We start from the raw sequence: 25,291 nt of genomic DNA on the forward strand, positions 1-25,291 counted from the left end.
GCATCCTTCTTATATTTCTATAGTGTTCTAGAATTTAAAATACCTTTTAAGATCCTTCTGTCCCTGGTCAAAGAGACCAAAGGAATGATTTTTATGTTATTACAGTAAGCGTAAAGGAATGTTCCTTACTATTATAATGTCCACATAAATGTAAACTTCTGCCAGTATTATTTGCTGAACCTCAGTGTACTTGGGTCTGTACAGTATATAGACCTGCATTATTCTGAACTAATTTTGAAAACAAAAGGCAAACTTATGAATTGTTCTAGATTCCAGCACACTTAGGAAACTTACTTTACATGTTAACATACCATATGTTTTCTTATCCATTCTGCTCTGTGCCACAACAGTTGAGTTTTCAACAAGTTGGTTGATGCTTTTTAAAATGGTGTTAGACAATCACTCTGTAATTGAAGAGATCTGGAGCAACAATCTCAGATTAAGACATGCACACAAATACACTTCACAAGTTTTATTGTTTAGCAAAGCACATTACCTTCATAAACATGCAATCAATCTTAAATACCTGCTTTTATTAACTTTATTGTCATTCATGCTGTTCTAATCATATTAAGAGGGTCTCTTTGAAACTATAAGTTAAGGGAAGTTCAAAGGGTAGATGATATCTCTTCTTCAGCAGACCTATTACTTAAATGTAATTAACCTGTTTTTAAATTGCTTAAGCATGAGGAGGATTTTTCCACTCCATATGTAACCTAGTGCTGAAGGCAAAAGGAGAAATTCTGACCCCAGTTACATTAGTATGAGCCCACTGGGATTTCTTGGATGTTTCCAGGACACAATTTGGGTCATACTTATTTTCAATAGCATGCAGTTAATACTTGGAGGGGTTTTTCCCCTTCAGATCTTCTAGACTGTGGGATTGGCTGTGAGATAGTCAGAAGAAAAAGGACCCTTTGAACAACATCACCCAACATTTGTGTTTGAGTTAAATAGATATGGCTGTTCTGATGGCAAAAAAAAGCTTCTTGCTTTCATATCCTCCATTCTTGGTGCCACTGTTTTTTTTTTTTTTTTTTTTTTTTTTTTTTTTACTTTGCCTGAAGAATTTCTAGAGTAGACATAGCCTTTAGAGACGTGGTGCCCCTCTTTACCCAGGCTCAAAAGGGTAGACTGTAGAGGCAACAATTTGAAGGAAGCTGCTGTGATAGAAGATGCTGGTCTCACCACACATTATGCACTATGGTGGTGGTGACCCCTGGATCAAGGCTTAAAGATGTTTCCAAGTCACATGAGATCTAAAATGTACATTGTCATGCTGTTATGTTCAGCTTTTGGGCTGCCAGCCTCCATGACATTATGTCCAATACCCATTGTTTAAACAGTTGTTGTGTCTGTTATCCAAGTGAAAGCACTAGGACCAAAGCACTTGACCTTACACCCAGTGAACTAAAACTCATTAGAAAAGTGCTTGGATCTCAGAGCTATATCCTGCCAGCGTTCCACTCCTGGGATTTACAGTAACATCCACAACAGACCTGGGCCTAATTTAAAAAAGTAACAATGTACCTGCACTTTAACTGATTAAAAGTCAAATTTTAGAAAACTAAACAAATATTAAATCACACAACTATATGTTTACAGGAACTAAGAAACTTAAGTCAATTCTAAGCTACTCTGCCCTGGCAAGACAATGGACTTGATAAGCCTATATGTCAGTCTCTTCCATTTCTATGACCCTCTATGAACATTATACAATAGTATCACCCACTGAAACAGTAATGATGGAGGGATAGGCCTTTTGGTGGGAGGTTTAATTACCAGCTGGGAAGATACTGGAGACAGCACAGGTAAGTCTGGTCAACGCAGTCACTCATAAACCTGCAAGCCAGTGCCCTGTGCCATGGAAGTTCTAGCTAGCTCTAAGAGGATGAATTTGATGAAAAGGACAGGCACATGAATCTTCCTTCAGCTGTTTCAGCTAGTACAAATAGGACATGCTTACAGACATATGATGCTGTAGATCAGTCCAGTCCCTTGATTCATCTCTCTCCCTTTCATTCAGCTTGTAACATGCAGTCTTTTACAGTGCATATTTTATTATGTCAAAGCAGAGAAGACACCATCTCACTACTGAGTTAATGGCAAACAATAAGTAACACAGACAACAAAATATAGCCTTGGAGTCTTGTTATTCCATACACAAAGTCTTCGTTTAGAGTGTTCTCTAAAATCACATACATGGTGACCAGACAACAGCCAGTATAAACTGTGCTGAAAATTTCTTCTTTATTTTTAGGTAACAGATTATAGCTCAATGAAATCAACTGGGTATGGGATTTGAAACAGCTCTCCTCTCCTGGGGCCAGATAATGGCCCTAACTTCCACAGCTGGGCTGGAGTGCAAGGAGGAGGAAGACACACCCCCACACCCAATGTGCTGGCCAGCATAAGGTCTGGTTCAGCTTAGTTCTCCTCTAGGGAGGCAACCTGTGACCTTTGGACTCCGGGTCACCATTCAGAACTGGCCCAGCACAATTACATGCTGCACCTTGCTCAGGGAAATTGCAAGGCTACAATCTGTCCCTAGGAATTGTTCTGCCAACGGTTTGGGCAATCTGAGAAAATGAAGAATTAGTGATAATTTCATTTCTCCTGTGAGCTCTGTGTGTACAATGGCTAATACCATTTTAAGGCATTGTTGTTAACCAGAAGTAACCAAACAGAAAATCAACGAGATACCACTTTATTTTATAGGCACTTCTATAACCATATAATTGCTTTGTCATTAATATGGCAAACTCCACTGCACATTTCAAAGGACACAACAGGATTTGGTTTTACTGCCTTTGATACTCAAGGGATCCCCGATGCAATACAAAGCATTGACTTAGATACAAGTGCAGTGACTCTTTGCAAATTGAGCATCCATTGTGCACTCAGAAATAGTTCTCACACAGCCCTGGATATTAGCACATGCTGTTTTCTGATTTCATGAGAATGTGCTGCTTCAAAAGAAACAACTAACCAGATAATTACATCCTGCAGGCCTAACTCAGTCAGAGTTCCCAGAGAAATTGCTGAATAAGACTGCAGGATTTGGTCTTTGGTGACTAGCCTCCATATTTAACATACATCATGGTGAACATTTGCATTGCAGATGCAAGAGTACATGGTTAGCTGTGCTCTATAAAATGAAGGATTGTATTAAATAGATTATGAGATTGTACAGAAGTATTATAGATTATTAACATCCTACTTTTATTATTAATCATCATTATATGTCACCATAACATTAGTACTTCAGGGTAAATGCTGCAAACATACAAGCAATTAGATAGGCAGAGTACTGGGTAGATTAAAAATGCCCAAATCTCTTAATCATTCCCCAAGTCTTTGAGTAAGGCTGGTGGTCAGCAGATGATAAATGTTTTAAGTTAACAATCCGAATGTTTTCTTTGTTTTCCTCCCACACACCTTAACTCTGTCAGTTATTTTGCTAGGTGTTTGGTTCCTCATAGCAAATCCAGTAGAATGCTGGCAGGTCACACCTGAGGCAGGCTGTTAGCTGGCTGAAACATCGTTCTTTTAGTTTTTTCACTTTCCTGCATACAAAGGAAACAAATAGTGAATAGCTAGAGGGCTTAGTCTTCTAAAAAAGTCTTTACACCATTTTCTACTAGGAAGATAACCAGGTAGATTGAGAGATTTCATTCATTCAGTCACACACATTTATACCACTGACACTTTATTCCACTGAGAGCATCTTGCTATACACATTTGTAGAACTGATTGCATTTATGGGATAGAAGCTTGACAGTTGATTCCCACAAAGCATTTTCAAAACTTCACATCAACACTTGTAAACAGAATTAGCAGTGTGGCCCCTTAACAACCAAATGCCTTTGCTTTTGCATTCTTACAGCATGGCGTCGCCTCCTTTTAGGCTGAATGCACTCCTGTCCATATGATGGCCATGGGAACCCTTTGGGGGCCATTTGGCTATTCTCCCTTTCCACTTCTTCAGAATCAGAGTCTTCTTGTTGCATCAAAGGAAAATGCTTGTCTGAATAAATGTCCTTCAGCTTGCCCTCAAAGAACACTTCCAGGCATCGTCCAGCCTCTGCAACCTCTGAATCTGGCTGCAAGGGAAGAAATAATAATCCAGTATCATTGTATGCCCATAACTCGCCAAGGCTAAAATAGCAGGTCTGCCTAGCCTCCTGCCTGAAACAGGAGCGTCCTGTATTTGGAACTTGTCTCCTACATCTTCGCTAGCCTCCTCTGCTCCTCCCATAGTCTGCCAAATCCCTCTGCACTTACGCCATACATTTAATCCAGGTACTGCTATTAAGAGAAGCATTTTCTGCACCTATTAGAAAACGGATCTGCTATGGGCTACAGTAACTGAGAGCAGCATCCTCCAGTGCTTTGGAATCTGTTAGCTCTCCTCCCGCACACCTTAATTCTCCCAGTTACTTTGCTGGACGTTTGGATCCTTATAGTAAATCCAGTAGCACTCCAGCAGCTCACATCTCAGGCAGTCCATTAGCTGGCTGACACATTGGATATAAAACTAAAAGAACAGTCTCCAAACACATATTTCTGGCATGAACAAATCTATAGAGCTTCTCAGCGTTAAGGAGTCTCATCATCCACTCGATTAGACCAGTTTTATGCCAGTGTAACTCCAATGGAATCAATAATTACACCAGTGTAATAAAGTGGTGGATAAGACCCAAGATTTCTGTTTCACAGATTGATGGTGGTGTGTGCTGGTTTCTGCATAGTAGATACTTACATAATTGAACTTTGCACAGTTCCAGAACATGAGACGCACATCGGCTACCAGCTCCTCTGGTGCAGAATAGTGTGATTTGTCCTTCTTTTGGAGTTTTTTCCGCATGATTGACAGGTCCATGGGCTTTTTGATGATCTGGTAATAATGACGAGCCTGTGATAAAAAGAAAATGCAGGGAGATTGCTGGGCATAACCTTTCTCAAAGTGGGAACCCAGTTAATTAATAATACTACTCTGGCTATATTGCCTTCCATCTGAAGATCTCAAACATCCCTGTGAGACAAATAAGTATTATTATTTCCATTCCACAAATAAGGAAAGTGAGTTACAGAATAACAGGAGTGATTCACCCATGGTTACACAGGAAATCTGAGGAAAAATCTGACTCCTACACGTAAAGATAATCTTCCTCATTCCTTAGTTAACAAATATGAGGCTGGATTAAACACATATCTGCTAGCAAGCCTGATCTTCAAACCACTGCACTGTGGTAACTGTTCTTCTGTTATTTCCAGACTCTGGAGTTCCACCCCATTATAGCATGATACTCCTGTTGTCATTTAACCCTTATGGATACAGTAACATGTATAATACTGACAAAAAACCAGCATCTCCCCCAAATCAGCCTTAACAATAATGTTCTGAGACGACGTCACCTTGCAGTTTAGAAAAGCGTCTGGCACTGGCTACTGCTGAATACAGGATACTGGGATAGGTGGTCTGACACAGCATGGCCATTCTTATGTTCTTAACAAATGTATCTAAAACTAATCAGGGCCTTTTAGGGGGCACAAACTGCGGGTTAAACCATAATGGACTGGCATTCTTATACTGCCTCTAAGCCAAAGCACCATTGTCAGGGCTCAGCCTGTAGTGGCTATAAAGTGTGTCACCACAGAATTTTTCTGATGCCAACCTCAGCTTCTTTGGTGGGTGCCAGATATCTCTCTTCCCCTCTCATTTAATCTTCCCAAGAAGCACCTTCCTTGCTGGTAATGAGTTCCACAAGTGCTTGGTGATTTGCTTTGAGTTGCAATTTTTCCCTTCTATTTTATTACTATACGGGTCATTCATCCTGCTTTTCTCTAATTTTCTCCTCCAAACTGCTTCATGCTGGGGTCCAGTATCATGATATTTACTGCTGTGTTCTCCTCAAACATACCCAGTAAATACTGGAGAGACAGTATGGTGCATGGATCAACGAGCAATGACTGTCTTAAGAGACAGACACCAGAGAATGGCATCAACTCTATCATGCATCCAGTTACTCTTACTCCAGGTCACTCTTAGGTATGTTGACAGAATTCTATTTTTATAATTTTGACAGATTATCAGTGTTTATTTTTAAGCATTTATTTTTATCAATTTAAATTTTTACAGTTGTGTAAAATTATGGGTTTTAAGCATTTTTTCTATTTCAATCTATTCAAATTTTCACAGTTTTGGGAAATTAAGGGTTGGGGGGGTCAGAGACAATAATTTAATGACAATAGACAGAGATTCAAAAAGTTAAAGCTTTATAATTGTTAAAACACAAACTGTCAACATCACGTCAAAATATACAAAGCAAATACCCTTAATTCAAACTCTAATATATTCTCAAGCTGCATTTTTCTTACTTTGCCTACCTGTAAATTGTTGTTATTATAGATGGAAATATTTATTGTTGGTTTGTGTTTGTGAGGTGAAATTGATGTTTACCAACATTTACTGGTAAAAATTTAATCCTTCCAAACCTACTCGTATGGCAGGATGATATACTTCCACTGCACCACTGGGCTATCTTGCATTTTCTACATATCCAGTAAGTGGATTAGAGCTTGTGGGGGCCCTGAGCCAGAGCAGGTGGGGCCCCCCGCTTTCTGCCAGGCGGAGCAGGGCAAGCCCCCGCGCACCATCCTCCCTCACAGGCAAGAGTTCCCGGTAGGCGGGTGGAGCAAAACGGAGCACCATGGCACCCATTTTTCCGGGGCCCCTGGGTACAGGCCCCATTGGCCCAGTAGCTAATCTGCCACTGCCAGTAAATCAATAGTCCTAACTTAATGTGACACCTCCCACCAACCTGGCATTTTGTAAGCATCTTACACTGAAACCCAAAAGTGCTATTAGAAAATTTGCTGGCATGTTGTATAGGTCATCAGTGTTCTGGTTTCTGATCTGGTACCTTAGTGGCACTGCACAAGAGGGAACACCTAACAGTAGGTGACGCCACTGTTTGGTTGGAATGTCAGTGATGATCCTTTGAGAAGACAAGAAGAGGTTGATTATTCTTTGGATTTTCTCCTAGTTCCCTGAGTAGGTAGCACTTACCAGTGGACTGACAGGCTCATGGAACGGAAGGCTCAGGCTACTGCAGAACAGGGCAAGCACCAACTTTTCACATTTCTGTAAAATCCAAAGTTAGAATCAATGCTGAGACTACTGGGAGTTGCTGCTGAGCCATGCACTCATAGGCGCCAACTTCTCCTGGTGCCGGTGGGTGCTCGCGCCCCCTGGCCCTGCCCCCACCCCTGCCCCCACCCCTGCCCCAACTCTGCTGATATTGGACTGCTGACCCAAATCCCCGCCCACCTCTTCCCCTGAGCACACCACGTTCCTGCTCCTCCCCCCTCCCTCCCACAGCTTGTTATGCCGTGAAACAGTTGTTTCGTGGTGGCAAGTGCTGGGAGCAGAAGTGTGGAAGGCGCACTCAGGGGAAGAGGTGTAGGTGAGCTGGGGCGGGGGGGGGGGGCAGAGCACCCACGGAGTCAGCACCTATGCATGCACTTCTGAATACTGAAGGGTATGCTTCCTAACCCTGTGTATAATCAGCCTCATTTCATAACCAAGTACTTTAATACCACACACCATGATGATGATAACACTAGTTTTCTTCTGTTTCTTTTAAGATCCATATTATTTTGGATGTTTCTTTCTAAATAAATGTTTTATTGCATTATTAGACAGACTCTTGGGAAATCACCCCCCATCCCCCCTTCTGCACTCACTCCTTCCACACTCACACTTCTTTAAGTCACTGATTAAAACAACAGTAAAAACGATTTAGCTGAGAACATTTCACTGTCAGAGGCACCTGCTGTGATCTACATGAAGGTAGATGTACAGAACATGAAAATGTGGCCTCCTTTTTAACTTTTCTTTTTGCAAGTGCACAAAGGGCTACATCTGTGAATGAAGACTAGTGCTTACACACACAATTGTTTTGTGTGCACAAATGGGTACACTTACTCATCTCACACGTATATTTTCAAAGGCCCTTTGAAAATTTGGCTCTGGGTGTCTGTTAGTTGACATTAATTTATTGACCCTATTTCTTTAAGCATACTGATTCTAACAAACATCAAATAATTTGATACTTAGAATTTTGCAAAAGATAAACTCTTTGCTGCTTCCTATTCTGTCTAATCCCTTTTATAAATCTTCGCAATGCATCCAAACACAGCCACAATTAAAAGAAATCTTTTCTTTAGAAAGCTCGCCACCAAGGACCAATTAACAGGAGGCAATCAGCACAAATCTCTGGCAGTAGTTGGCCAAATGTTCCATATTGATATAAATGCATACATAACTGGTGAAAGATGGTTAGTAGTACAATATGAAAAAAGCATACAGTTCATGGTAACTCGAGAAACATTTCTATCATCATTCTTTTGTTTTCTCAGTTGATGCCAGGAATTTTGCTCCAGAACGGTCAGTGAGCCATTACATTTCAGCTTTGTTCGGTAACCAACCAAGGGAAATCTTTGTAGTCCATTCCTTTTCCCTACAGAAACTTCACTGTTCAACTCCAAAAGATCTAAGCCCAGATATCACTGAGATGCACAAGCTCCGTCTTGTATTTGTGACTCTTGGTTCATGCTGCAAGGTGCTGAGTAGACTGGAGTTTACTGCGCAGGCTTTCAGAATAGAGTTATATTTCAAGGGGGATTTAAGAGCTGAGGAGACTGGCAATGGGGAATTCTGTGTCTATATTCATTGGTATATATTTGTACCCACCTTCTGGTCAAGGTCATCAAGGCCATGCAGTGCTCTCTCCCCTTTGTTACAACGGCGGTAGCGTGTGTTTTCGCAGTCGTACTCCACCTCGGGCTTTGACAGGTTACGGCAGAGTGTACACACCCATTCTCCCCTGCAGCACAAGACAGCAAAACTTAATGTCTCTGAATTGAAAGGACAACTGATCCCTAATGGAAAGCTTTGGGAAACATGGTATTTAGAAAAAAGAAAAGGAGGACTTGTGGCACCTTAGAGACTAACCAATTTATTTGAGCATGAACTTTCGTGAGCTACAGCAGTGAGCTCTGGAGCCACATGCGGCTCTTCAGAGGTTAATATGCGGCTCCTTGTATAGGCACCGACTCTGGGGCTGGAGCGACAGGCGTCAACTTTCCAATGTGCCAGGAGGGTGCTCACTGCTCCACCCCTGGCTCTGCCACAGACCCTGCCCCCACTCCATCCCTTCCCATCCCCTCCCCTGAGTTTGCCATGCCCTCACTCCCCTCCCCCCAAGCCTCCTGCATGCCACAAAACAGCTGATCGGGAGATGGGGGAGGGAGAGGGAGAAGCTGATTGGTGGGGCTGCCGGTGGGTGAGAGGTGTTGGGAGCAGGGGGGGAACCGATGGGGGGCTGCTGATGAATTACTGTGGCTCTTTGGCAATGTACATTGGTAAATTCTGGCTCCTTCTCAGGCTCAGGTTGGCCACCCCTGCTTTAGCAGGAGCCCACTGCTTTCAGTGGAACTCGGACAGATGCAACTTTTGCAGAATGCAGGCCTAAATATCTACCATTAAGAAAAGTTACAATGGCAGGCAAACAACATTGCCTCCCTCCTGCCCCTGAAAATGAACTAGCTACATTTAGGGACCAAATGTCTTCAACAGGGATGAATCTGAAGCTGGCCCAGCACGTTTATGTTATAGGGAAAGTTTGCTTTATATAATGTTTTGAAACGTTTTACTTTATACAATGGTTTAACAATTTAGCTATTTCTAGCAACAACAACAAAATGAAATCTTGCTGGCTTGTGAGGAGAAAGGATTGTCAATACCCCTCAAACTAATACCCCACCTTTCAAGGGATTTCCGTCATTTTAGAGGCAAATTTATCTGAACTCCACACAAATGTGGTGTCCTTTGACTCTTCCTTTTGTAAATGACTTACAGCTGAAATTCAGAATCATGGAACTGCGGTTTATAGCTGTTGGCAGGTAGAGAGATATGAGAAGGACCCAGGGGCTAGTGCAGAAGCACTGGTTCTCTGTACAAAAGCCCCAGCCTTCCACAAATATCTTAATAGTCATAGGTCTGAAGTTGAGGTCATCCACATACTGTATTTAGAAGGCCTTGCTGACTGCCTGCCTGCCTGCGTGTGACGATCTCCCCCTAATGAAACTAGGAGGAAACTCTACAAAATGAAACTCACTGATTTTCCTGGTCTCTGTACTGTTTTTTACCCCAAGAGGGGATAATCTGAATTTTACCACAGATTTTATACAAAATCTAAGGATTTAGTTGTCACACTGCAGTCATGTTTATAAAATTCAAGTCTGTCTCTCCATTATAGTGCTGGCTGACTGCTGGAGGAGATCATAGATATGGTTAATAATTCATCTGACTCCTGGTATGAGAGAGTGGGAAAATTTTTCTGCCTTTTGTAAAATGAACAAAAAAGGCAACACAGAGAGAGAACGTAAAAGAGCCCTTGTAACACTGACATATACGCCCCTCAGGCAGACTCAGAGGCAGAAAAAGGAGAGTGTTATATGTACTCACACTGGGAAGCTGAGCAGAGCTGGAACATGGCATGAGAGATGGAACACTTTGGGGCAGTGATCACAACACAACAGTTCTCCTCCATTCAGACAAACGGCACAGAAATCCTCATTCTCAATCGGATTGGCTTCCTGAGCGAGCAGAGATTTTTTCATGCTGGGAATGCCATTCCCATTGCTAAGCTTGTGATCAACAGGAGGGATATCTACAAAAGCAGATGGTGCCGGTTCTGCTGGGCGGCTGATGGGGAACTTCCTATCTTCATATGTGGGAATCGGTCCTTCAGGCAGACTATCTTGATTGACCTTGGGAGAAAGAAATCCAGAATAACAGAATCATCTTTTTCACAACTGATGCCCTAACTCCTATCTGAAATGGACTCTGCTGGATACAGCACTGGACTGGGACTCTGGTCTCTGCTACTGGCCTGCTAGGTGACCCTGGTCAAGTCACTTCCCTTCCTGGCCTCAATGTCCCTATCTGTAAAACAGGGATAATGATACTGACCTCCATCATGAAGTGCCTGGAAAACTAAAGATGAAACGTACTATGTAAGAACCGGATATTATTAATTATTATTACTATTAAAAGACTGTCACAGGAACCAGTTCCAGCTTAGATGTCAAGTCTATATTGTTTTTCATGACAACTAAATTCCATGCAGCATCCCTGGTGAATGCAAGTTTTAAAGGAAATGCACTTGTGTGTGTGTCAAAAAGGGACTAGTTCTGTTGCTCTCATCTACGTCAACGCCAAACCTCCACTGATTTCAATGGGAACTAGTTCAGGCCCAAAGCTATGTTGAGGAGGCAGAGGGTTCCTTTTAAAATACTATTAAATTGAACTTCAGTTCTAAAGCATAGGTCTGACAGGTCTTCGATTTGTTTTTAAGTGGTTCACCCTGTATGATGGATGGATCAAAGGGGCCAGTTACAACACCAATATACAACCACTGCTTTGTTGTCAAAGCCTGTCTGAAGTATTCTTGAAAGGGAAGTAACGGTGTGGCAGGAGATACTTTAAGAATACAGCTAACAAGTGCTGCAATAGTTATTAATCTTAGGGTTTTATACTGCTGCCCATCACCAAAGTATCAAGAGTACCTTAGAACAGTAAAATCCATCAGCAGAGCAGTTCAGAGTATCACAAGTAGCCTAGCAAAGTCAGTGTGAGAAGAGAGAGAAAGCAAGCAAACAAACAACAATGCAAACCCAACTCACTTTTATAGCCATACTTGAAGACTGGGTACCACATTCAATTATCAGAAGAAAAGTCTCATCTTGGTCATCCTTCTGGGGCTGCAGTTTGAACACTGGAAGCTCCCCAGATTCTGATGCACATATTTTCAGGCGTTCCAATCGCACATAGGGGATCTTCAGCTCTTTAGTATAAGCTCTGAAATTATGATAAAATTCATTAGTATTGTACAAAGTCCTCTTCTCCTAATTTCAACATCTTTTCCATGTTACTCTTTGTTTGTTTGTTTTTTAAGGCAAAGCGTTAAAGCACATGCTCTAAAGGTGAAGTCAGTGGAATTTAAGCACACGCTGACATGCTTTGCTAAATAGGAACAGGACTCCTCACCTTTTTGAATTTCATCATGTGCTTAGCTACTTTGCTGAATCGGGGCCTAAATCTCTACCTATGATGTCTGCCCTCCTGCCTTTGTGCTTCAACTGCCCAAAGCCAGTTAGGGCTGACACTCTTCAGAGTGCGACTGGCTTCAAGAAAGATCGCACTAGCCACGTCATTTCAAAATGAAAATATTCGGAAAACAATTTTTGGAAGCAAAATTATGCAAAAATGGCAAGATAATTTAGAATCATGCACTCCTTGTTCTGTTGTATCTTTCTGGACTATACAGTATTTTTCATATATAATTTGGATTATGTGGCATTTCAGTAGTTAATGGTACAGTCTATAAATATTGACATGTTCTGTATGCTCATAAAGCGTGTCACTGAAGATGTACAAATCCAACATTGCTTTGAAAATGTAGTTTTCCAGTTTATGAAAATGCTTTTTAAAATGGAAATCTGTCTGCCCTGAGCTGGGTTGATACCTCCAAATAATTTATACAGGTGAACAAAGTGCTATAAAATGGTAAGGACCCTTAGCTGTAAAATGTGTATGCATATTTTTTATAAGAAACCGGAGCAGAATAATGTCGTATTTAAGGAGAATTAACTGATACTTGATTATAAATGAGACAGCTAAAATAAAAATGAGCTTCGAGAAGGGTCTGGAAGTGTCTTTGTTTTTCTGTCAAGGTGATAACCTGCCTTCACTTGCAAGTGATCTTATTTAATCACCCACCCCTCCCTGACCCCATAAGCTGCTAGATCCCTACTACACACACTGCTAGTATTGCTGTGTTAAGTATACATTACACTGAAATTAGGAACACAAGAGGTGTTGGTAGATGTACTTGTTTTGTTCATCAGTGATATGCAGGCCCAGATTCTCACCCATACCAGAGCTCTGTGCAACATAGCTGCAGAGGTGGACAGGGTGGTGTGTGCAGTTGGAGCCACCTTTATGCTCCCCCAAGTCCCAGTATGGCTGGGGCCCATTTCACACCCCTTAAAGATACCAATGCAATTTCAAAAAGCCCTTGCAGATGCCTTCAAGCAACTGGAATATATGGCATTAGTCATGGTTGCTACTTTGTGTCTTCTGGAATTATTAGTTACAAGGCAACCTGTTTTCCTTTTAAAACAACCTGCCAATAACACTAAGCTGGATACACTCTGACTATTTTACTATGTGCATCAAATTTCATGGCCAGTACTTCTATGCAGAAAGTGATTCTTTTACCTGATGTTCTGATTACTTTTTACATCCATCTCAATATGTTCCTTTTCATAATTAATGGATTCTGGAACAGAAAAAGAAAATTAAGAAAATATCTATAATATCAGAGTCAGATTAGGGTAGAGAGGCACTTTAATATTCATGTAATGTGATGTGATATATTTGCAATCTGGAATAATTTCATATCTATCTAAGGTAATTACATGCCCGCCATCACTCACAGTACCTGAACCCCTCACAAAACCTTACTGTCTTTGTCCTCGCAACACCTCTGTGTGGTAGAGAAACACTATTATCCCCATTTACAGATAGGGAACTGAGGCACTGAGTTAGGCACCTAAATACCTTTGAGGATCTGGGCCTAAATGACTTGCTCAAGATTGCACAGGATATTTGTGGTGGAGCAGGAATTGAATATGAATCTCCCACAGCCCATCCTTCCTCACACAGATAAGCACCATTTTTCTCCTCCCCATGTGGCACTGTGCATGTGTAATCCCCATTATAAAATGTAACTACACAGGATTAATTTGGGACAGGGGGCTCTATTCTACCGTTATTTACTGAAATAGGAACAGGATTGGGTCCATTATGAACCCTATCATTTTCCTCCTTAAATAGGACAATGTTAAAGAGAAAATAATCGGAATGCCACAGTTTTAAGCAGTCAACACTTAGTGCAAGGTAAATGTTGCGGGAGCACTGCACATGGATCAGATTGTGAGATGCCCTTGTATGGCCACGAAGGGGTGAGTGTGACTGAACGTACCCGTGTCCATACCCTACATGCTGTTGTAATCATCTTTGTCCAAACTATGCTTTGTGAGGTATCATCTGAAAACTCAATTTGCTGATCAATAATGCCATGGCAAAAATATATGTTAGCAGCATGATATGTGAAGTGATGACCAAGCTGAAATCATGACTAAAAGTATGTTTTCCAGAGAAATCTGGGGCGTGATCAAACCAGTTCCTCAGAGACAAAGGGCAAGGTGACACCTCAGCAAGGCTGATGGACCATTACCTGCTCAGTGGCCATTCTTTGGCAGGAAAGGGGGCAAGGGCAAAAATCTACATCTTAGCAAAGAAACAGCATGGAGTTCCCTTCCACACAGACTGCCTGTCGCACTGCTCCCAGCAGGAAATGCTTCTCAAAGGGAGGACAGGACTACAAAAAGAAGAGACAGACCCCAAGACAACCCTCCCCTCTCTCTCTCTCTGTCCTTTGATTCACTGCACCAGCAGAAGCAAAGGAAGCACCATTGAACTGGGGAAGGGGTCCTGGCCTATGAAGTGTGGTCAGTATGACTGTTGAGAGCATGTGGTGAGAAAAACTTTGCTTTGAATTTAACATAGTTTGTTAAGTTATGTGCCAGTTGCATTTTATCTTTATTGTTCTTGTAATCCTTTCTGACTTTCATACCTCATTACTTGTACTCAAAATCTATTTCTTTGTAGTTGTTAAGCTTATTTTATTGTTTCACCTAATCAAGTGTGTTTAAATTGAAGTGCCTGGAAACTCAACTTGGGATAATCGGGTGTGTGCATGTTATTTATATTAAAGAAATATGGACTTTATATGAATTTGTATGGTCTAGGAGAGAGCTAGGCAATACAAGACATACAATTTGGGGGGAAATCTAAGATTGGGAGTGTATTGGGGCCACCCTGCAGTATAACCGAGGCTGGCAAGAGCCAAGGTTTGGCTGTCTGCAGTGCACACGCAGACATAGCTGGGAGTGACTTGCATGCTGCTGGAGGCATTTTATGAATAATCCAGACTGGAGGCTACAGCAGCAAAGCAGTATAAAGGGCACCCCAGGTTAGGGGGCAGGAGTGACACAACTGCTCATTATCTGGATTGTATCCTGGGTATGTCACAGTAAGCACGGAGCCTCCCATATCATGCAGCTGCAAAAGATCCTCCACAACAGCAATCGCTACATTCCAGGAAGTGCAGGGGCTGCTCACTTCTGCTCGTTCCTGATGAGCAGGACAGAATAAAAGGGGGCAGGGAGGAGGCATGCTCAAGGCTCTGATCTTTACACCAGCCCGCAGACTGGGGCCAGAGCTCCAAGGGCAGCAATGGCACTTAGGCCAAGTCTACAGTACGCGGTTATTTTGGAATTAGCCAAATTAATTTGAAATAAAACTGATTCTGTTCACATGACCAAACCGTTTTTTTCGATTTAAAGGGCTCTTTAATCCGATTTCTGTACTCCACCTCGGCAAGTGGAGTAGCGCTAAAATTGAGATCACAGTTCCGGGTTACAGGTACTTTGGATGCAATTCGACGTTATTGGCCTCCGGGAGCTATCCCAGAATGCTCCCTTGTGACCGCTCTGTACAACACTCTCAACTCTGATGCACTCGCCAGGTAGGCAGTAAAAGACCCGGGAACTTTTGAATTTCATTTCATGTTTGGTCACCATCAGCACAGTCCACCATCACAGGCGACCGTGCAGAGTCCACCATCACAAGAGACCACGCAGTCCTGGATTCGCAGACGAGCTCCAGCATGGTCCGAACGGGAGGTAGTGGATCTCATCGCATGCTGGGGAGACGAATCTGTTATGGAGAACTACGTTCCAAAAAAAGAAACGCAAATACATACACTAAAGTCTCCAGAGCCATGACAGAAAGAGGCTACTCCAGGGACACAGAGCAGTGTCGTACAAAAATCAAGGAGCTCAGGCAAACGTACCAAAAAGCCAGGGAGGTGAATGGGTGCTGTGGGTCACAGCCCCATATATGCCGCTTCTACCATGAGCTGCATGCAATTATGGGGGGTGATGCCACCACTATCCCACCACCTGCAAGGGGGCAGTTGCACCGAGTGAGGAGGATGAGTTGTTGGAGGATGAAGAGGAGGAGGACGGCAGTGCACAGGGGGCAAGTGGGGAATCCATTTCCCCCCTAGCCAGGAACTATTCTTAACGCTGGACCCAATAGCCTCCCCCCACTCCCAACGTGGGCTCCCGGACCATGACCCTGGAGAAGGCACTTTTGGTGAGTGAGAGCCTGATCGGAGCCACGCGGTGGGGGGGGGGGGAAACCCAGCCACGCTGGGCTGTTCGCGTTTAGTTTAAAGGGCTCATCCCTGCTCAGAGCCTCATTGGAGCCACACTGTGGGGGTGGGGGGGGTGGTTGTTGTGTGAAGCGATCATCCCAGAGAGTCTGCAGGCCCTCCTTTTATATGACAAACCCACGAGGCATTGCTTGCTATGGGAAAGGGGGCCTGGCAGTTTGAAAGCACTGAAATGAATGCAGAAGAAGCAGAACCCCGCGTACCCCTAGGGCTTACCATGGCTGCCTGCAAGCTGAATTCTGTTGCCAAGCCACGTGTGATGGCTTATTCACACCAAAGTGGCAGGCACTTCAGTATAAGAGGCAAAATGCAACCTTGTACAGAAAGAACATGTGCTGTGTACTATGAATTGCCTGTTTCATTGAGAAAGTGTCCCCTTTGTTCTCTAAAATGCATCTTTTAAAATACTACCCTCCCTTTTTCTCCTCCAACAGATGCAAATGTTTCAGCGCGGCCCCTATCTACTCCGTCCCAGAGGCTGGTCCAGATTAGAAGGGGGAAAAAAGGAACTCGGGACGACATGTTCGCCGAGCTCATGCAGTCCTCCCGCATTGAGAGGGACCTGCTGAATGCATGGAGGCAAACAATTGCGGAGACCCGTAAAGCATTAAATGAACACAGAGAGGTGGGATGCACACGATGAGAGCAGGCAGGATGCTATGGTCAAACTCATGGGGGAGCAAACTGACATGCTCTGCTGTATGGTGGATCTAATGCGGGAAAGGCAGCAAGACCACATACTGCCGCTGCAGCCCCTGTATAACTGCCCTCCCTCCTCCCCAAGTTCCATAGCCTCCTCACCCAGATGCCCAAGAACATGGAGGTGGGGGTGTGTGGAGGCTATGGGGACTCTCACACTCAACCCCAGAGGACTGCACAAGCAACAGAAAGCTGACATATCCGAAATTTTGATTTGGTTTCTGGACTTGTCCTTCCCTCCTCCTCCACACCCCTCCCCCAATACCTCTCCCCCGCAGGTCTACCTTCTGATTTCTCTCAATGTGTTGTGCAACAAATAATAAAGAAAGGTTTATAAACAACTGTGACTTTATTTCCTTTCATATATATAGGGGGTGGGTAACTTCAAGAGAAACAAACACAACTGTCACACTGTACCCTGGCCAGTCATGAAACTGGCTTTCAAAGCTTCTCTGATGCACAGCGCACCCTGCTGCGCTCTTCTGTTGTCTGGCTGTGCGAAACTGGCAACCTCCTACCCCACCATAAATGTCTCCCCCTTACGCTCACAGATATTGTGGAGCACACAACAAGCAACAATTACAATTGGAATACTGGTTGTGCTGAGATCTAACCGAGTCAGTAAACTGCACCAGCGTGCTTTCAAACATCCAAAAGCACATTCTACCACCATTCTGCACTTGCTCAGCCTATAGTTGAACTGCTCCTTACTACTGTCCATGGTGCCTGTGTATGGCTTCATGAACCATGGAATTAAGGGGTAGGCTGGGTCCCCGGCATTTCAACATCCCCAACAGTAATTTTCTGGTCTCAGAAGTAGGTCCCTTCCTGCAGCTTTTGAAACAGACCAGAGTTCCTGAAGATGCGAGCGTCATGCACCTTTCCCGGCCATCCCACGTGGATGTTGGTGAAATGTCCCTTGTGATCCACCAGTGCTTGCAGCACCATGGAAAAGTACACCTTGCGGTTTACGTACTGGCCGCCCCAGTGTGCCAAGGCCAAGATAGGGATATGCGTTCCGTCTATCACCCCGCCACAGTTAGGGAACCCCAGTGCATTAAAGCCATCCACAGAGGTCTGCACATTTCCCAAAGTCACTACCCTTGATAGCAGCTGGTCAATGATTGCGCTGGCTAGTTGCAGCACAGCAGCTCTCACAGTTGATTTGCCCACTCCAAACTGATTCCCGACTGTCCGGTAACTTTGGGCGTTACAAGCTTCCACAGGGCTATGGCCACTCGCTTCTCAACTGTGAGGGCTGCTCTCATTTTGGTGTCTTTGAGCTTCAGGGCAGGGGACAGCAAGTCACAAAATTCCATGAAAGTGGCCCTACACATACAAAAGTTTTGCAGCCACTGCGAATCATCCCATACCTGCAACACTATGCAGTCCCACCAGTCTGTGCTTGTTTCCCGGGCCCAGAATCAGCGTTCCATGGCATGAACCTGGCCCAACGCCACCATGATCTCCCAATCGCCACATGCTGTGCTTCTAGGAACGTCTGTGTCCATGTCGTCATCACTATCTTAATCACGCTGTCGTTGCTTCCTTGCCCGGTTTTGCAGGTACTGCACATACTGCTGGATAACGCGCGAGGTATTTACAATGGTCAAAACTGCAGCAGAGATCTGAGCGGGCTCCATGCTTGCCGTGCTATGACGCCTGCATGGGTAATCCTGGAAAAAGGGCGTGAAACGTAGGAGAGCAGCGTGGCAGCGGAAGAGGTGCTGTTCGGTTCACGATAGCCGAAAAAAGGCGGGAAATGGTTGTCTTTTGTAGCTTTCATAGAGGCGGGAGCCCAGGACAGACAACATGGAGAAACTCGGATGTGTGGCAAGAGCGGGAGAGCAGAGTTGGCGGCGGAAGCTGTGCTGTTCAGTTCACGATGGCCGAGAAGAGTTGGCAGTGGAAGCGGTCGATGAGGAAGAGAAAGAGATTACATAGAAAGAGGAGAGGAAATGCGAGATGGATTCATAGTACCAGGAGAGAAGTGGTGCACCATACTGCACTGTCTGCTGAAAGCAGTATGGCGCCTGCACGCCAAAAAGGTTCAAAACGATTATCTGCCATAGTTTTCACAGCGGGAGGAGCAACTGACGACACACACCCAGAAACACTCGCAAGAATGTTTTTGCCCCATCATGCACTGGGAGCTTAACCCAGAATTCCAATGGGCAGCGGGGACTGCGAGAACTGTGGGATAGCTACCCCCAGTGCACTACTCCGACATTCGATGCTAGCCTCGGTACTGTGGACGCACTCCGCCAAATTCACGCGCTTTAGTGGCAACGCACAAGACCGAATGTATAAAATCGCTTCCGAAAATTCGAATAGAATAATTTTGAAATAATTTTGTACGGTAGATGTACCCTCAGATTGTAGCTGCCTGACAAACAGTCTCTCCAGTGCTCCTTCTGGAGTGCTGCAGATCCTCACTACCCTTACAGAGTGTTGTGACATAACTGCCAGCACCTGGCTCAATACATGTAAGACTAATGAGTTCTCTCATTTCACTGTGGTGGAGCCCTCTGTGTATCAATTATAAGCTTCTGAGTACAACTACACTGCTCAGATAGTTAATATTAATTTAGCCATTATAGAGAAAAGCAGCCAAATGTTGGTATAAGTCACAGAATAATAGCTTGATCCTGCAATCCTCATGGACTTTAAAGTTTGCAGCATTGAGCCCTTACAATGTTGGCACTTTGCCTGTGAAAGCAGTTAGGCAAAATCTCATTCTCCATTAAGAATAGAGACGTAGTCCTTGGCTGAAAGGAATGTTCTGCAGTACAATAAGCCAAGAAAAAAAACCCACACTGTGCAATATATGTTAACTTAACCAATATTTGCTGTGCTACCTAAGTGTAGCACTTCGTGGTAGTCACCTTACATTTCAGAAATAATTTTTTAAAAACGGAGAATTTGGACTAATCAAATCAGTTCTTCACTAGTGATCCCTTCAAGTCTCATTAACAGGAGATCTTCTAAGAGAACTAATCCTCTGAGCACACCACTTGCAAGCTTTCAGCCCTTTCTGATTCAGTGATGTCCTAGCTAGCAATTTGAGAGATGATATTTCCATGTTTTCCCTCTACAAATGAGCCTAAAAATTCCTTTCCACTGTGTTAGGTACTTGATAATGTTTTAAACAATGCTGGAGTAGTATGCAATACAATAAGATGAATTACATTTAGTTAGGTACAGAAATTACCACACTGTACTGCAAGGCCTGCAAGTATGGCAGTGTTGAGCTGCATGAGATTTTGTCATGAGTTGGGTTAAAATCCTTGTTGAGGTTGATACGTGTGAACTCATGCTTCAATTAACATAACTGGAAACATAAGCCCCACCTATGACATAAGTATGTGTGAACCTGTCCAGGAGCTTTGGGGCTGAGTCTTGTTTTTGGGCAGGGGTACGTGGGAGTAAGAGAGAACATATACAGAGGTTGGGGTCACAGACAAGACTGAGGCAGAGGAAAAGAGAGGCAAGAAAAAAAAACAAGCAGGATCCTGTGACCCTGGAAAAAGCGAGAGAGAGAGCTTTTTGGGTCGAGTATTGGCTAAAGGGGTTTGGGGGGCTGGTAAGCTAAGAAATTGCTCTATTCTGTTCTTGACTCCTGCATTCAGAGAAACAGGACTTTGTATATTCCTCGTAAATAAACAAGACTGCATTAAATAATACCTGTCTACTACCAATTTCTACTCCCAACTGGAACACCCACTGAGCCCCAAACTTTGACTAGCGACTCGGAATAAAAACGGGCAACAGCAGTTTAAAAAACAAAAACAAAAAACAGACAAAGAAAAACCTGGTACCTTCTTCATTTCTAAGTTGTTTTACACTGGTCAACTGCAGGCAGGCAGCACTGCTGATGGGTGCAGAAGGAGAGGCACACTGTTGCGATTTCTTGACTGAAAGATTAATAGGCTCTTCTAGCATTTTTTGCATAGGAAGAGCTAATTCATTAATGGTGTTCGGTCCAGCAGTGGCTGAGTCATTTCCAAGAGGGTCATTCATGGTACTAAAATCTTCATTTTCCAGCTTGAGAGGAAAAAAGAGTAATTCAAAATTTACTGTTTACTTTTTTAAATTTCTACTCCAAGAAAATAACTCTAACAAGTCTTCAAATATCATTAGAGAAGCAGGATTTCTTTTTTCAAACAACCTTCAACCTATTGATTATGACAACAACAAGCATGATGAATTAAAGTGCATTCCTTAGCTATAAGGTAGCCAGATGTGTTAGCAATTCTTACCTTGCACTTAGTGTTCCCCAGGAGCACATCACCTGTTGCTAGGTTATCAGTAGTCCAAGGGTTCAGGTCATTTGTAGCTCTGTCTAATGCCAAGCTGTAGCTAGGCACAGATTCTGGCTGCACATCAGAGGCATGAAGCATGTTCTGGGATTGGTTGAGCAGTATAGTAGATACACCTTGCATCTGTGGATCAACTGACCTAGATAACCTTGTAGAAGACTGTTCCATTTCTAAAGGGTTTGAAAAGCCCACAATGTTCAGTGAAGCCGAACGCTGAAAAACAAATATGTTAATCAGCTTTTAAAACGGTAAAATGCTGCTGTTATTTCTAGAGAGCATGAGATGCTGCAACTCATAATGCCTAATGAAGCAGCCATGTCACAAGGGCTTTGAAAGTATCTATGTCATTTACCAAAAGGCTTTATAATTTCCATGATTAAAGCCAAAATCTGGAAAAGTAGATTCCTGAGACTCTTCCCTGCAAGCTACCAGACTCTCTCTCTTTTATCACTATAATGGGTCCTGATTTCTTACTCCTTATAATGAATGAGAAATCTAAGCACATGGAATATTGGACCAAATCTCTGATGTAATTCTGGTGATTTCAATGAAATTATACTAAAGACTATGTAAGAAATGGACCTAATATAAGTGAGTGCAACTTTAATGACTTCAGTGATACGGAGCACTGGTTAGTCTCTAAGGTGCCACAAGTACTCCTTTTCTTTTTGCGAATACAGACTAACACGGCTGTTACTCTGAAACCAAAGGATTAGTTTGGCCAATTGAGCTTAAAGCACCTGCTCTTTATAACATCAAACTGTAAATGGAAAAAATACACGTTACAAATATCAGAGACTGTTGAAGAAAGGATGCACCTGTCTAGTTATCAAAGAAAGGGGAGAAAAACTACCCATCCAAGCAAGGTCTCTGCAAGAATAATTTTAATGAAATGTATCTGCTAGCGTTTCGTGCTTTCTTGGGGCATTTCACTGTCAAACACAGAAATAAGGATATGCAAACCAAAGCAAATCCACTCATCTGTGTGACTTCTTTAAGCTGTTTTACAGCACTGTATGTGTGACATGATTGAAATCCTGACTCTTCTATAGTCCCTATCAAACGAATGTAAGTAGTCTTAAGAAGTAAGCAGATCTGCATTCTTTGAAGATGCTTCCACATTTAGTTTCTCACAGTTCAGTGATATTCATTATGCCGGAGAATACACTGAATAAATCCTTTTAATTTAACTGCAATATCGTAAGTTTTACTTGTTATACAGAATGACAAAGACACAGCCATTTGTTTTTTGTATTTATTAACTATTATTAGTCCATTCTGAATTCTGATAACTTGTTCCAGTCAACAGGGCAATAATGAAGTAGCATTAAAAGACAGTTGTCCAGATTCCGCTCTCTGTACGATATTTGTATAAATTCTAGTATGGCACAGTACTGGGAATCAACAGCTGAGCAAGCACTCTGGTCACTTAAACACCAATTAAGTCTCCTTCAGGTGGACCTGCTGGGGCCTACTTAGTGGCTTAGAATGGGCTGGGGGAAGGACTAATGAGCAAATTGGTCCACTAACACAGGAGGTATAAGGCAGCAGAGGAAGGACATGAAGGGGAGAAAGACGCAGGCTAGCAGAGGTAGAAAGGATCTCTGGTAGAGATCCCTTCCCTCTCTCCTTTAGCAGAGATGGTGTATGGATAGGTAAGGTGGTGGGAATGTAAGGCAAATGTAAACAAATGTACTGGGATATTTAACAACTGAAGGTCTCCAAGCCTGTGTATACTAAGCAAAAGACAGGAGTGGGATGGGTCACATCTGGCTAACTCCAATAAAGTCGGAAGAGGTATTTGAAAGTCTTACAATGCAGCCCAGGTACATGCTGAGAACAGAATCCAGCCCTATGACTTATTTTCACCTGCGCACGCAGTTTAATTTTCTTTTAACCACCCTGGACCTGATCCTACCGTGGGAGTTTTGCCTGAATAGGACTGCAGGATCAGGCTCCTATTAAACAAGATAAGACGACTGCATTTAAGACAGAAGGGACCTTATCTTCCCCACCATTAGGGTAAGTTTATGTCACTCTGTCAGCACAAAAGTCCACTAGAGCTTAACCAGCCACAGCAAGATTTCCCTGTAGGGGGGAACCTCAGGTGAGATAGTGTCACTAGATCAGACTCTGTGCCACCATCCCTTCTTGTGGCTAGTGCAGAGAATGTGGCTTGGGAAAAGGGAGTGTGGCTGAGTTTTCCCTGCATCTCAGTTATCTGAGATGCAGGGAACACCCTCCACTTAAACCAGCCCTCAGGTTGTTCTAACTGGCACTTGAGGACCAGATCAAAGCTGCTCCAGGACTGAGGGAAAGCAATGGTGGCTGAAATCCATTTTTTTTGCATACACCCCCAAGCAAGCTAGTAGTGGAGTTGGGAGTAGAACCCAGATGTCCTCACTTTTTGTCTCCTGCTGTAACCAATATATACATCTTTCGTGAATATTACAACATTGTCACCATCTGTTACACACTAAGGCCTCACTCTGCAAAGACCCATGCATGCTGTGCGTGAAATGGTTGCCCCACTGAAGTCAATGGGAGTTTTGCCATTAACTTCAATGGTGCCAGGATTTCATACTACCGCATTTGCTCCAATCCCTCAGACAGAGACAAACACCTACAAGATGTGTATCAAGCATTCTTACAACTACAATACCCACCTGCTGAAGTGAAAAAACAGATTGACAGAGCCAGAAGAGTACCCAGAAGTCACCTACTACAGGACAGGCCCAACAAAGAAAATAACAGAACACCACTAGTTGTCACCTTCAGCTCCCAACTAAAATCTCTCCAGCACATCATCAAAGATCTACAACCTAGCTTGAAAAAGATCCCTCTCTCACACAGAACCTGGGAGACAGACCAATCCTTGCTTACAGACAGCCCCCCAACCTGAAGCAAATACTCTCCAGCAAGCACACCACAAAAACACTAACCGAGGAACCTATCCTTGCAACAAGGCCCGATGCCAACTCTGTCCACATATTTATTCAAGTGACACCATCATAGGACCTAATCACATTAGCTACGCCATCAGAGGCTCGTTCACCTGCACATCTACCAATGTGATATATGCCATCATGTGCCAGCAATACCCCTCTGCCATGTACATTGGCCAAACCGATCAGTCTCTACGCAAAAGAATAAATGGACACAAATCTGACATCAGGAATCATAACATTCAAAAACCGGTAGGAGAACACTTCAACCTCTGGCCACTCAGTAAAAGACTTAAGGGTGGCAATTCTGCAACAGAAAAGCTTCAAAAACAGACTCCAATGAGAAACTGCTGAGCTTGAATTAATATGCAAACTAGATACCATTAACTTGGGTTTGAACAGAGACTGGGAGTGGCTGGGTCATTACACATATTGAATCTTTGTTAAGTATCCTCGCACCTTCTTGTGAGCTGTTTAAATAGGCCATCTTGACTATCACTACAAAAGTTTTTTTTTCTCCTGCTAATAATAGCTCATCTTAATTAATTAGTCTCTTACAGTTTGTATGGCAACTTCCACCTTCTCTGTATGTATATATCCTCTTACTATATGTTCCATTCTATGCATCCAATGAAGTGGGCTGTAGCCTATGAAAGCTTATGTTCTAATAAATTTGTAGTCTCTAAGGTGCCACAAGTACTCCTGTTCTTTTTGCAGATACAGACCAACACGGCTGCTGCTCTGAATCCTGTGAGTTGTCATGCTGTAGACAATTGGACTACTCACAGCGCATATAGTTAGAAATATGCATAGGTCTTTACAAGATGAAGGTCTAAAGTATTTACAATGAACATTTCTAGAGAGCTGAAATTCAACAGTTATATACTCTGCC

General features: G+C 43.1%; 1 protein-coding gene across 2 annotated transcripts in view; it reads right to left on the bottom strand.

Moving 5' to 3' along the window:
• Window positions 1-582: 582 nt before the first annotated feature.
• Window positions 583-25,291, bottom strand: part of TRIM66 (tripartite motif containing 66) — a 57,753-nt gene continuing 33,044 nt past the window's right edge. For both annotated transcript variants that reach the window (XM_077820082.1, XM_077820083.1), the window contains 10 exons: window positions 21,395-21,667; window positions 20,954-21,179; window positions 13,352-13,412; window positions 11,755-11,929; window positions 10,535-10,839; window positions 8,759-8,891; window positions 7,073-7,147; window positions 4,763-4,915; window positions 3,885-4,103; window positions 583-3,566 (listed from right to left, as the gene is read on the bottom strand). In XM_077820082.1, coding sequence (XP_077676208.1) covers window positions 3,507-3,566; window positions 3,885-4,103; window positions 4,763-4,915; window positions 7,073-7,147; window positions 8,759-8,891; window positions 10,535-10,839; window positions 11,755-11,929; window positions 13,352-13,412; window positions 20,954-21,179; window positions 21,395-21,667 — 1,680 coding nt within the window. In that variant the 3' untranslated portion in view covers window positions 583-3,506. The remainder of the gene's footprint in view (window positions 3,567-3,884; window positions 4,104-4,762; window positions 4,916-7,072; window positions 7,148-8,758; window positions 8,892-10,534; window positions 10,840-11,754; window positions 11,930-13,351; window positions 13,413-20,953; window positions 21,180-21,394; window positions 21,668-25,291) is intronic.

This window comes from Eretmochelys imbricata, chromosome 6 (genome assembly GCF_965152235.1).
Source record: "Eretmochelys imbricata isolate rEreImb1 chromosome 6, rEreImb1.hap1, whole genome shotgun sequence".
Lineage (NCBI taxonomy): Eukaryota > Metazoa > Chordata > Testudines > Cheloniidae > Eretmochelys > Eretmochelys imbricata.